The 12392-nt window shown below is 42.0% G+C and overlaps 2 protein-coding genes across 4 annotated transcripts in view; both read left to right on the forward strand.

Moving 5' to 3' along the window:
- The first annotated feature begins 2154 nt into the window (after positions 1-2154).
- On the forward strand, positions 2155-4014 carry LOC126594289 (protein CONTINUOUS VASCULAR RING 1-like). Of its 3 annotated transcripts, none has more exons than XM_050260548.1 (3): positions 2155-2477; positions 3090-3142; positions 3664-4014. In XM_050260548.1, exons 1-3 carry the CDS (start codon positions 2319-2321, stop codon positions 3683-3685), a joined length of 234 nt encoding a protein of 77 aa, XP_050116505.1. In that variant the 5' UTR covers positions 2155-2318; the 3' UTR covers positions 3686-4014. The 3 variants fall into 3 exon arrangements, with proteins under 3 accessions (XP_050116505.1, XP_050116499.1, XP_050116493.1); XM_050260542.1 differs by lacking the exon at positions 3664-4014 and adding an exon at positions 3437-3553; XM_050260536.1 differs by lacking the exon at positions 3664-4014 and having other exon boundaries at positions 2159-2477; positions 3090-3516.
- A 3060-nt stretch (positions 4015-7074) lies between these two features.
- Positions 7075-12392, forward strand: part of LOC126594247 (uncharacterized) — a 57597-nt gene continuing 52279 nt past the window's right edge. The window contains exon 1 of the mRNA XM_050260482.1: positions 7075-7561. The gene's annotated coding sequence lies outside the window, so the exon portion shown is untranslated. The remainder of the gene's footprint in view (positions 7562-12392) is intronic.

Here is a 12392-nt window from a genome sequence, read left to right on the forward strand (position 1 = left end):
TGGCAATCTGTGATAGGTGGATAAGTTGATAGAAAAATCTGAAAAGGTGATCCGGATTGGGTGAGGTTTGGAGGACCAAAGTGTAACTTTCAAAAACATTGGGGGTAAATAATGAATTTGTAATTAAATTTAGGGTAGAGTTTAACATTTTAACACACATATCCCACCATTTATATTGGGACACATGATGTACTACCTCGTATGACGGTCACATTAAAAAATCCCTCAAGCTTTACTCATCCCAATGCAGTTTTTAGTAATCCAATACTTGGGTTGAATAATTTAAATGTTCATCCAAATTACACTCCTAATTAAGAAGTGGATATGTATAAAAGAGATTATATTCACACTCAAAACTACTTTTTCCATATTCTTTTAATTTTTAATAATTTCTACACATTACTAACACTTGATAAAAAATAATAAAAAATTAAAAAAATGTGGGGATGAGATGTGTGAATATGATCTCGAAATGTATAAATAGTAGAGATTCAATAACTCTCTTATCTAAACATTGCATTGCCACAGAAGAATACCAAATTGTAGGCCAAAATTGCTGGCATCCGATTCCACAATGATACTGCCAAGACCCAAACCCGCGACAAGCTCACACCCCTTCACCAATGCCAAAGCCTCCGCGGAAGCAACACTAGGAGCAGAGATATGCTCCCGCCTGGCAGCCACAAACAGCCCCCCATCTGTCCTGATCACAACCCCAACGAAACCCGACGAAGAAGAAGAAGACCAGCTAGCATCAACATTTACCTTAAAGAAATGGAGGGGAGGAGGAGTCCATCTAGCTTCCGGACCAACCTGAGGCAGCGCAACAGACGAAGCAAGATCTGGTGCACTCTTCGCTTCAAAAAAGAGCCGGCGAGCAGAACGAATGGCCATAAGAATTTGATGAGGGTTGAGAGTAACATGCTGGAACAAAAAATTACAGCGGGCTATCCAAATATGCCAACAGGAAAAAGCAATATAAGAAATAATCTCACTTCGCTCCTCCTTTGATCCATAACGACGAGAAGCAACGGAAAGGAACCAATTTAACCAAGAAGAGATTGAAGATCTATCAATTCTGAGATTTAGCATACCTCCAAACCAAATAGGCTCCACCCAAGGACACAACAAGAGAAGGTGCTCCAGAGATTCTGCTTTAACGACGTCGTTAGAGACGGGCAGATGGGAGGCTTTTCCCACCTTAGCTATTGCTAAACGTTTGGGAGAGTCCTTTCAGGACTGTCGCTGGACTTGGGTTCCAAGATCAGCAAATAAAGCGGCGGATCTGTTGGCGTCGCGTACCTGTACGGAGATGTGCAATTTATGTTGGGTCAACCGACCCCCATCTTCGTTGGTTCATGTCCTTGATAAAGACTGCTTGCCTTGTCCCCATTGAGCTGTTGGGCTGTTAGGGACGACAGTGGATCTTGGTGATACTGTCTGTTTTTTCATCCCCTTTTTTGCTTGGTTTGATTTTTGGTTCCTGTTGGCCTTCCTGATGGCCTTTTGTGTTCTCTGTGGCATCTGTGCCCTGGTTCTCCTTCCCTTAATGAAGTTTTGAACCTTGTTTTTCAAAAAAAAAAATTGCTGGCATCCAATCATTGGAAGAGACATCTCATCAAACATCAATACACAGTACAAATTCAGAATCAAAGAGAGAATAAACATTAATTTATCCCCACTTTTTTTATTTAGCGGTAAACAAAACACAACATTTCCTTTGAGTCTTCACATGAGCCTAATATAATAATCTCCACAATATTATTATTATATTTCTTTTTCGTTAATTAAATTAAAACTTGTTTAAATAAGTCACATGTCGCGCACAAGAGACTGAATCAAAGAGCAAATATGAAAGTACCAAATGTAAAAATTATAGCAATAGTTCTTCATCTTTAATATTCTTTAATTTTAATCTAATTGAAGCAATAATCCTTAAATTTTAACATCGTTGTAGTACTAGTTATTCCAATATGACTTATTTTAATATATGTTATGACGAAATTTGTAAAAATGACCATAACTATTGTTTTGATAGATTAAATGACCAATGATCACAGATTATTTAGGTTAATATTAAGAGACCATTACCTTAAATTTTCTTAATTCCTTAGTAATCCTCACCCAATTAAAATAATAATTAATTAAATAAAAAACAAATATTTGAAATGCCAAATTTACAAAGGAAGCAAAACGAGGATCAGGAGAGCTTCTCTCGAATCAGAGTACGTCGCTCTTCTGGAATTTCACTGGCAAAAAAAGCCCCCGCGTTGCGGCGTTGAAAGGGCGTCGGATATCAATTTGGGGGTCTGCTGGTGATGGGCGATGAGAAGTCCTCGTCTTCGAACGTAATGGCGAGCAGAGACAGGGAACCGCGAGATCGTAAGCTTCTCATTCCGCTGGCGGACTCCGGCGACGAAGATGCATTGTCCAAACCCTCCTCGTCTTCCTCCTCCTCCCACCACACCGGCCGCGAGGTGAGTCTCGATTTCTGTTTCAAATTTCATTGCTTTGTGTGTGGTGTTGTGTTTGGTTGCTGAGAAAATGGAGGAAAATTCGAGAGAAAGGCTGTAATTTTTTGCATAGGTTGCGAATTGAAGTTAATGTATTTGTGTTAATTGGGAGCAAACTCAGATTTGGGTCTTGTTTTGTATTTCAAATTTTCATCAGTTTATTTGGACTTGTAATGTGCTAACATGGATTATCGGCATTAATTTCTGTTCATGGTTTGAAATTTGGGTGTGAGTGTAGCTCTATTTCGCTGCTCGAGCTTCCGAGTAATGTGATAAGGAGATCAAACAACTGATTCGGGTATATATAGGCATTTCAACGAGAAATCTGGTGACATCGTTGAGTTTTACTTTTAGTCAGTTTAAGGGTGTTGGTGCTGCATTATACTACCGATACGCGTGTAAAAATTTGTCTCGTAAGTCAGCAGTAATTTATCAAGAAACGGTTACAGTGTGTCAAAGTTTGTTACTTTTTGGTGGCCTAAGTTGGGGCATAAGTTTTCCGATGCTTTGAGTGTTTGTGCTCCTTTTTCTTAATCTTCGTAACAATCATTCTGATCTCTTTTTATCTCTGTGCAGACGTTTTCCAAAGTTGTTAGAAGTTGGGCATCAAAAAAGTTCATGACAGGATGGTGGGCATTTCTTTCTTCTGGCTCCTATTTCGTTCAAATCATGTTCATATGCAATACTATTTTCTGTTTGATACTGTGTGTGTAAGCCATCAATTCTATGTTGTGGGGAGGGTCACATATCTTTAAAGTTGGTGGATTTCTGATTATTCTTAAGATTTAGAGTTGAAAGATGGAATGCCTTAGTAGTGATAGGAACTTAAACTTAGATTGTTGGCATGTATTTATAATCTATTTTTCTCTCTTTCTGAAAGTAGAAGTATATCATTTGTTTGAACTCTAGGAGTTTTATTACAGGCAAAGGAATAGTTGGATACGATAAAGAACTAGCCTCTTGCCAGGTGAATTCAAGAAATGTACAACTTAGCTTATTACAAGTTTTAGACTGAGCCCATTTCATGTAATTTTACGCTATCATGTCATATGTGTGTGGATTTTTCTTGTTTTATGTTTGGTTGATGAGAAAATAGATAAAGAGAAAGAAAATTGTGGTCTTTCCTTTGTGTTTTTTTTTTATCCGATAGCTTGGGTAAGAGACGTTGCTAGAAGCAGAGTGGAGGATTTTGGGAGGAATTTGAGTAGTTGGCGGCTTTTGAAAATTTGGCTTACAGACGGCCACAGTGAGGTAGCAGCTGTGGAGTACTCTCATATCCCGGCAGTCCCCAATGACATCGTTCCTGGAACTAAGGACTTTCTGTTACTTGATGCTTGCTCAATGCTCATCTGGTGTTTTATATGTAAATAAATTGGAGATTTCTTTGATAGATCACTTTTTGGATTTTGAATATGATCAGTTTAGTACTCAAACTAGTATGAAATTGAGCTAGATTATGGAAAACAATGGCAAATAGGATAATACCATATTAAGAAACTAACACTTTCGTAGAACTTATTGATGAACACTGCACTGGAAGACCCCGACAAATTTTTTAATTTTGACAATTATTAAGTGGAACACCATTATGCACTAGATATAAGTATTTTTCCATGGAACTCAATATGAATTTCACAAGAAGTTTTAGGTGTCTCTCTAATCCCACTTTCGTAAGTGATCCAGGGAAAACCGGTGCATGGATAGAAGTCGCATTTTGAGCTAACTGAGCATCTTTTGTTTGTCCTACTTCTTGATTGGCAGGTCTGTTTGAAAGGTAATGGAATAGTATGTTTGAGTCCTAAAGTCGTGACTGTGTTAGGAGGTGTTGTTCAATCAATTTACAAAGCATTGTACAACAACAACAACAACAACAACAACAAAGCCTTTTCCCACTAAGTGGGGTCGGCTATATGAATCCTAGAACGCCATTGCGCTCGGTTTTGTGTCATGTCCTTCGTTAGATCCAAGTACTCTAAGTCTTTTCTTAGAGTCTCTTCCAAAGTTTTCCTAGGTCTTCCTGTACCCCTTCGGCCCTGAACCTCTATCCCGTAGTCACATCTTCGAACCGGAGCGTCAGTCGGCCTTCTTTGCACATGTCCAAATCACCGGAGCCGATTTTCTCTCATCTTTCCTACAATTTCGGCTACTACTACTTTACCTCAGATATCCTCATTCCCAATCTTATCCTTTCTCGTGTGCCCACACATCCCACGAAGCATCCTCATCTCCGCTACACCCATTTTTTGTACGTGTTGATGCTTCACCGCCCAACATTCTGTGCCATACAACATCGCTGACCTTATTGCCGTCCTATAAAATTTTCCCTTGAGCTTCAGTGGCCTACGACGGTCACACAACACGCCGGATGCATTCTTACACTTCATCCATCCAGCTCGTATTCTATGGTTGAGATCTCCATCTAATTCTCCGTTCTCTTGCAAGATAGATCCTAGGTAGCGAAAACGGTTGCTTTTTGTGATCTTCGCTAGATTGCTCCGGTCATTAGTGTGGATAAGTATATAAATGGATAGAGATAGGAAAGCAAACACAAGATGTACGTGGTTCACCCAGATTGGCTACGTCCACGGAATAGAAGAGTTCTCATTAATTGTGAAGGGTTTACACAAGTACATAGGTTCAAGCTCTCCTTTAGTGAGTACAAGTGAATGATTTAGTACAAATGACATTAGGAAATATTGTGGGAGAATTATCTCGTAATCACGAAACTTCTAAGTATCGGAGTGTGGTGTCGTCTTGACTTGCCTTATCTGTTTCATAGGTAGATGTGGCATCTTCTCTGGAAGTACTCTTCCTCCATCCAGGGGTGGTATCTTTAACTGGTGGAGATGCACAAGGTAATGTATCAATTTCACTTGAAGCTTACTTGTAGTTTCAGGCTTGGTCAAGCGCGATACAAACCATGTAGTAGGAGTCTCCCAAGTCGCCGAGCTAGGGGGTCTGCTGAAAGAGGTGACAGACAAGGTAAGCAATCAGAGCTCCGACTGATTGTTCACCTTCTCCCCATCTTGCAGCAGCATGAAGGATAAAGAGAAGAAAAATGAGAAGAGAAATGAGAAGAGATGATATGAGATACTTTTGCTTTTGAAGAAGTAACTTTCCACAGTCTTATTCTTGAACTGAGCTGGAGGGTTTTCTGGTTTCCTCCAGAGTATAAGGCCGACTGAAGAATTTGAGGGTCAAAACAAGTCCATCAAATCTAGAGTACGTTCCACCCTGATAGGGGATACTTTTGCTTTTGACAGAGTAATGGATGTATCGGCACGTGTGCTGTTACGCTTGTCTCCACATGCTTCCTTGTATCCTTCGCACTTGACCTATCTGTTCTTCAAGCAGATGCGGATGCTTCCCTAGAAACATAAGATGTTGAAGATGAGTACTCGAGAGCAATGCCAGGTAAGTAATCAGGTAAGGGGTTCCAGGCAGTCAGTTCCTGGCTGGAAGCTTGATTCCAAGTGCTGACTGATTGCTCTCTTTCTCCTTGTCTTGCAGGTAAAAACAAGGCCAAATGAAAAGACAGGGAAAAAGCATGATATGGGATACTCTTGCTTTTAACCCTGATGATATGAGATATTCTTGCTCTAGTATAGCTTGTTTGCAGAGGTATTATCGGGGGGAAAGAAAACTGAATATTTCGAAAGGCTTCGTTGGGAGTGCCCTCTCAGATATGATGAAGGGTTGAACATTTTTGCAGGTATGCCTGTCCGTTGGGGATGGAGGTCGACATATATAGGAGTCTCCCTAACAACAAGTAGTAATGTTATTCCTTTACCCTGCTTGGTCATAGCACGGTAGTGGGAGCTGCCAGTTTCACATGTTTTAACTCTGTCAGAGCACTTTGAAAAAGTGGTCTGTGGTATCTAGCTCTCGAGATTCGGAGAACGATGCCACTTCGATTTTTGAGAAAGCAATCATGCTGGGGGTCTGGCTCTCGAGATTCAGAGAGCAGTGTCTCTTCGATTTTTGAGGAAGTAATCATGTTGGGAGTCTGGCTCTCGAGATTCGGAGGGCGGTGCTTCTTCGATTTTGGAGCAAGCAATCTTGTTGGGAGTGTTGTCTCGAATGTGAGTAAAGGTTAGGCATGTTTGCTAGTCTACCTTGCCATGAAGCACAAAGGTTGACACACAGGGACTTTCCAATTATCCAGCAATGGTACTGTTCCTTTACTCTTTCGTCGATTTTGAGAAAGTAGTCATGTTGGGAGTCTGGCTCTCGAGATTCGGAGGACGGTGCCTCTTCGATTTTGGAGCAAGCAATCTTGTTGGGAGTGTTTTCTCGAATGTGAGTAAAGGTTGGGCATGTTTGCTAGTCTACCTTGCCACGAAGCATAGAGGTTGACACACAGGGACTTTCTAATTATCCAGCAGTGGTACTGTTCATTTACCCTTGTGGGTAATAATATGGTAGCTAGACCTTCAAAATTTATGTGTCTAAACTTTGTTAGTGCTGTTTCTTTGCTATTCTTTTAACTTTCTTGGTCAGAGCGATGTAGTGGGAGCTGCAAGCTTCACGTGCTCAACTTTGGCAGAGAACTTTGGCAAAGTTATCTGTGGTACCCATGAGCTATTGTTGCGTGTGGGAAGTGGGTGATTGAACAGTAAGATTCATGTGCTTTCTACTTCACCAGAAGTCTTCGACAGAATGCCCATAATTTCTGCAAAGCTGAGTGTGCGTGTGACAGGTGCTGACAATGCTAGAAAAGTAGGTGCCTCTTCGATTTCTGAGATCGGCCCTCGTGGTCTCTGAGCAGCCCAGCTTTTGAGAAAGCGAGCGCCTCTTCGATTGATTCGGAGAACGATGCCTCATCGATTTTTGAGAAAGCAATCATGCTGGGGGTCTGGCTCTCGAAGATTCGGGGAGCAGTGTCTCTTCGATTTTTGAGAAAGTAATCATGTTGGGAGTCTGGCTCTCGAGATTCGGAGGGCGGTGCCTCTTCGATTTTGGAGCAAGCAATCTTGTTGGGAGTGTTTTCTCGAATGTGAGTAAAAGTTGGGCATGTTTGCTAGTCTACCTTGCCACGAAGCACAGAGGTTGACACACAGGGACTTTCCAATTATCCAGCAATGGTACTGTTCCTTTATCCTCTCTTCGATTTTTAAGAAAGTAGTCATGTTGGGAGTCTGGCTCTCGAGATTCGGAGGACGGTGCCTCTTCGATTTTGGAGCAAGCAATCTTATTGGGAGTGTTTTCTCGAATGTGAGTAAAGGTTGGGCATGTTTGCTAGTCTACCTTGCCACGAAGCACAGAGGTTGACACACAGGGACTTTCCAATTATCCAGCAGTGGTATTGTTCCTTTACCCTTGTGGGTAATAATATGGTAGCTAGACCTTCAAAATTTATGGGTCTAAACTTTGTTAGTGCTGTTTCTTTGCTATTCTTTTACCCTTATTGGTCAGAGCGATGTAGTGGGAGCTGCAAGCTTCACGTGCTCAACTTTGGCAAAGAACTTTGGCAAAGTTATCTGTGGTACCCATGAGCTATTGTTGCGTGTGGGAAGTGGGTGATTGAACAGTAAGATTCATGTGTTTTCTACTTCCCCAGAAGTCTTCGACAGAATGCCCATAATTTCCGCAAAGCTGAGTGTGCGTGTGACAGGTTCTGACAAGGCTGGAAAAGTAGGTGCCTCTTCGATTTCTGAGATCGGCCCTCGTGGTCTCTGGGGAGCCCAGCTTTTGAGAAAGCGAGCGCCTCTTCGATTTCTGAGATCGGCCTTCGTGGTCTTTGAGCAGCCCAACTTTTGAGAAAGCAAACGCCTCTTCGATTTCTGAGCAGGCGCCTCTTCGATTTCTGAAGCTCCGTCGAGTGCAGATTTTTATAGGGGCTGGCATTAAGTTCCAAAGCACACTTGAATCTCCACCAGTAGAAGCTTCATTCTTGCACTTCTAAGATCTTGATTTGTCCGACCTCTTCTCTCTTCAACACCTTTGAAAATGTCTGGCCCTTCCGACCGTCGTTTTGACTTGAACCTTGTTGAAGAGGCAGCCCCGCCTTCTCCAGACAACATATGGCGCCCATCCTTCGTCTCCCCTACTGGTCTTCTTACCGTTGGGGATTCCGTGATGAAGAATGATATGACCGCTGCGGTGGTGGCCAGGAACCTTCTCACTCCCAAAGATAACATACTACTTTCCAAACGGTCTGATGAGTTAGCTGTTAAGGATTCGCTGGCTCTCAGTGTTCAGTGTGCAGGTTCTGTGTCTAATATGGCCCAACGCCTATTTGCTCGAACCCGCCAAGTTGAATCATTGGCGGCTGAAGTTATGAGTCTCAAACAGGAGATTAGAGGGCTCAAGCATGAGAATAAACAGTTGCACCGGCTCGCACATGACTATGCTACAAACATGAAGAGGAAGCTTGACCAGATGAAGGAAACTGATGGTTAGGTTTTACTTGATCATCAGAGATTTGTGGGTTTGTTCCAAAGGCATTTATTGCCTTCGTCTTCTGGGGCTGTACCGCGTAATGAAGCTCCAAATGATCAACCTCTGATGCCTTCTCCTTCTAGGGTTCTGTCCAGTACTGAGGCTCCAAATGATCCCCCTCCGGTGCCTTCTCTTTCTGGGGCTCTACCGACTGCTGAGACTTCTCCTAAGCAACCTTTGTGAAGGCTCCCTCTTGTGTGTTTATTTTGACTCATGTATATGTACATATTTGTAGCTTATCGGGGATATCAATAAATAAGCTTTCCTTCATTTCAACGTATTGTGTTAAATACACCAAAGCCTTCTTCGCTAAGTTCTTTGAATTTTCTTTTGTTGAAGCTTTCTGAGTGGAGCATGTAGGTTGGGGTAGTGTTCCCTTAATTTTCCGAGTGAGGAAAACTTCTCGGTTGGAGACTTGGAAAATCCAAGTCACTGAGTGGGATCGGCTATATCAATCTTAGAACGCCATTGTGCTCGATCCCGTGTCATGTCCTTCGTTAGATCCAAGTACTCTAAGTCTTTTCTTAGAGTCTCTTCCAAAGTTTTCCTAGGTCTTCCTCTACCCCTTCGGCCCTGAACCTCTGTCCCATAGTCGCATCTTCTAATCGGAGCGTCAGTAGGCCTTCTTTGCACATGTCCAAACCACCGTAACCGATTTTCTCTCATCTTTCCTTCAATTTCGGCTACTCATACTTTACCCCGGATATCCTCATTCCTAATCTTATCCTTTCTCGTGTGCCCACACATCCAACGAAGCATCCTCATCTCCGCTACACCTATTTTGTGTACGTGTTGATGTTTCACCGCCCAACATTCTGTGCCATATAGCATCGCCGGCCTTATTGCCGTCCTATAAAATTTTCCCTTGAGCTTCAGTGGCATACGGCGGTCACATAACACGCCGGATGCACTCTTCCACTTCATCCATCCAGCTTGTATTTTATGGTTGAGATCTCCATCTAATTCTCCGTTCTTTTGCAAGATAGATCCTAGGTAACGAAAACGATCGCTCTTTGGTATTTCTTGATCTCCGATCCTCACCCCTAACTCGTTTTGGCCTCCATTTGCACTGAACTTGCACTCCATATATTCTGTCTTTGATCGGCTTAGGCGAAGACCTTTAGATTCCAACACTTCTCTCCAAAGGTTAAGCTTTGCATTTACCCCTTCTTGAGTTTCATCTATCAACACTATATCGTCTGCGAAAAGCATACACTAAGGAATATCATCTTGAATATGTCCTGTTAACTCATCAATTACCAACGCAAAAAGGTAAGGACTTAAGGATGAGCCTTGATGTAATCCTACAGTTATGGGAAAGCTTTCGGTTTGTCCTTCATGAGTTCTTACGGCAGTCTTTGCTCCTTCATACATATCCTTTATAGCTTGGATATATGTTACTCGTACTCCTTTCTTCTCTAAAATCCTCCAAAGAATGTCTCTTGGGACCCTATCATACGTTTTTTCCAAATCTATAAAGACCATGTGTAAATCCTTTTTCCCATCTCTATATCTTTCCATCAATCTTCGTAAGAGATAGATTGCCTCCATGGTTGAGCGCCCTGGCATGAACCCGAATTGGTTGTCCGAAACCCGTGTCTCTTGCCTCAATTTATGCTCTATGACTCTCTCCCAGAGCTTCATTGTATGACTCATTAGCTTAATACCCCTATAGTTCATGCAATTTTGTACGTCGCCCTTATTCTTGTAGATAGGCACCAAAGTGCTCGTTCGCCACTCATTTGGCATCTTCTTCGTTTTCAAAATCCTATTGAAAAGGTCAGTGAGCCATGTTATACATGTCTCTCCCAAAAGTTTCCACACTTCGATTGGTATATCGTCTGGGCCTATTGCTTTTTTATGCTTCATCTTCTTCAAAGCTACAACCACTTCTTCCTTCCGAATTCGACGATAAAAAGAGTAGTTTCTACACTCTTCTGAGTTACTCAACTCCCCTAAAGAAGCACTCATTTCATGTCCTTCATTGAAAAGATTATGAAAATAACCTCTCCATCTGTCTTTAACCGCGTTCTCTGTAGCAAGAACCTTTCCATCCTCATCCTTGATGCACCTCACTTGGTTTAGGTCCCTTGTCTTCTTTTCCCTTGCTCTAGATAGTTTATAGATACCCAACTCTCCTTCTTTGGTATCTAGTCGTTTATACATATCGTCGTAAGCCGCTAACTTAGCTTCTCTGACAGCTTTCTTCGCCTCTTGCTTCGCTTTTCTATACCTTTCACCATTTTCATCGGTCCTCTCCTTGTATAAGGCTTTACAACATTCCTTCTTAGCCTTCACCTTTGTTTGTACCTCCTCATTCCACCACCAAGATTCCTTTTGGTGTGGGGCAAAGCCCTTGGACTCTCCTAATACCTCTTTTGCTACTTTTCGGATACAACTAGCCATGGAATACCACATTTGGCTAGCTTCCCCCTCTCTATCCCACACACATTGGGTGATTACCTTCTCTTTGAAAATGACTTGTTTTTCTTCTTTTAGATTCCACCATCTAGTCCTTGAGCACTTCCAAGTCTTGTTCTTTTGTCTTACTCTTTTGATATGTACATCCATCACCAACAAGCGATGTTGATTAGCCACGCTCTCTCCTGGTATAACTTTGCAATCCTTACAAGTTATACGATCCCCTTTCCTCATTAGAAGAAAATCTATTTGTATTTTTGACGACCCACTCTTGTAGGTGATCACATGTTCTTCTCTCTTCTTAAAGAAGGTGTTGGCTAAGAAGAGATCATATGCCATTGCAAAATCCAATATAGCTTCCCCATCCTCGTTTCTCTCCCCAAAACCATGGCCACCATGAAAACCTCCATAGTTGCCTGTCTCCCTGCCCACGTGTCCATTTAAATCTTCTCCTATAAATAACTTCTTCGTCTGAGCAATTCCTTGCACCAAGTCTCCAAGATCTTCCCAAAATTTCTCCTTCGAACTCGTATCCAACCCTACTTGAGGTGCGTACGCACTAATCACATTGATAAGTTCTTGTCCTATTACAATCTTGATTGCCATGATTCTATCTCCTACCCTCTTGACATCTACAACATCTTGTACCAAGGTCTTGTCCACGATGATGCCAACACCGTTTCTCGTTCTATTTGTGCCCGAATACCAAAGTTTAAACCCTGAGTTTTCTAGATCCTTTGCCTTACTACCAACCCACTTAGTTTCTTGTAGGCACATAATATTTATCCTTCTCCTCACCATAACTTCCACTACTTCCATAGATTTTCCCGTTAAGGTTCCTATATTCCACGTTCCTAAACGCATTTTGCTCTCTTGAACTCTACCCTTCTGTCCTAGCTTCTTCACCCTCCCCCGTCTAATAGGATCAAAGTACTTCTTTTGTGTGTCCCGGGTAAAGTTGATAGGAGCATATGCTCCCAAATAACTTTGAGTGGAGTCGTTCGAAAAGAAGTTTCT

This window comes from Malus sylvestris, chromosome 2 (assembly GCF_916048215.2).
Source record: "Malus sylvestris chromosome 2, drMalSylv7.2, whole genome shotgun sequence".
Taxonomy (NCBI): domain Eukaryota; kingdom Viridiplantae; phylum Streptophyta; class Magnoliopsida; order Rosales; family Rosaceae; genus Malus; species Malus sylvestris.

Bases quoted from the DNA above. Each gene is read 5' to 3' on its own strand.
- LOC126594289 (XM_050260536.1), top strand. From the start codon at position 2,319: ATGGGCGATGAGAAGTCCTCGTCTTCGAACGTAATGGCGAGCAGAGAC. The intron at 2,478-3,089 runs GTGAGTCTCGAT...ATCTCTGTGCAG, and splicing joins CCCACCACACCGGCCGCGAG to ACGTTTTCCAAAGTTGTTAG.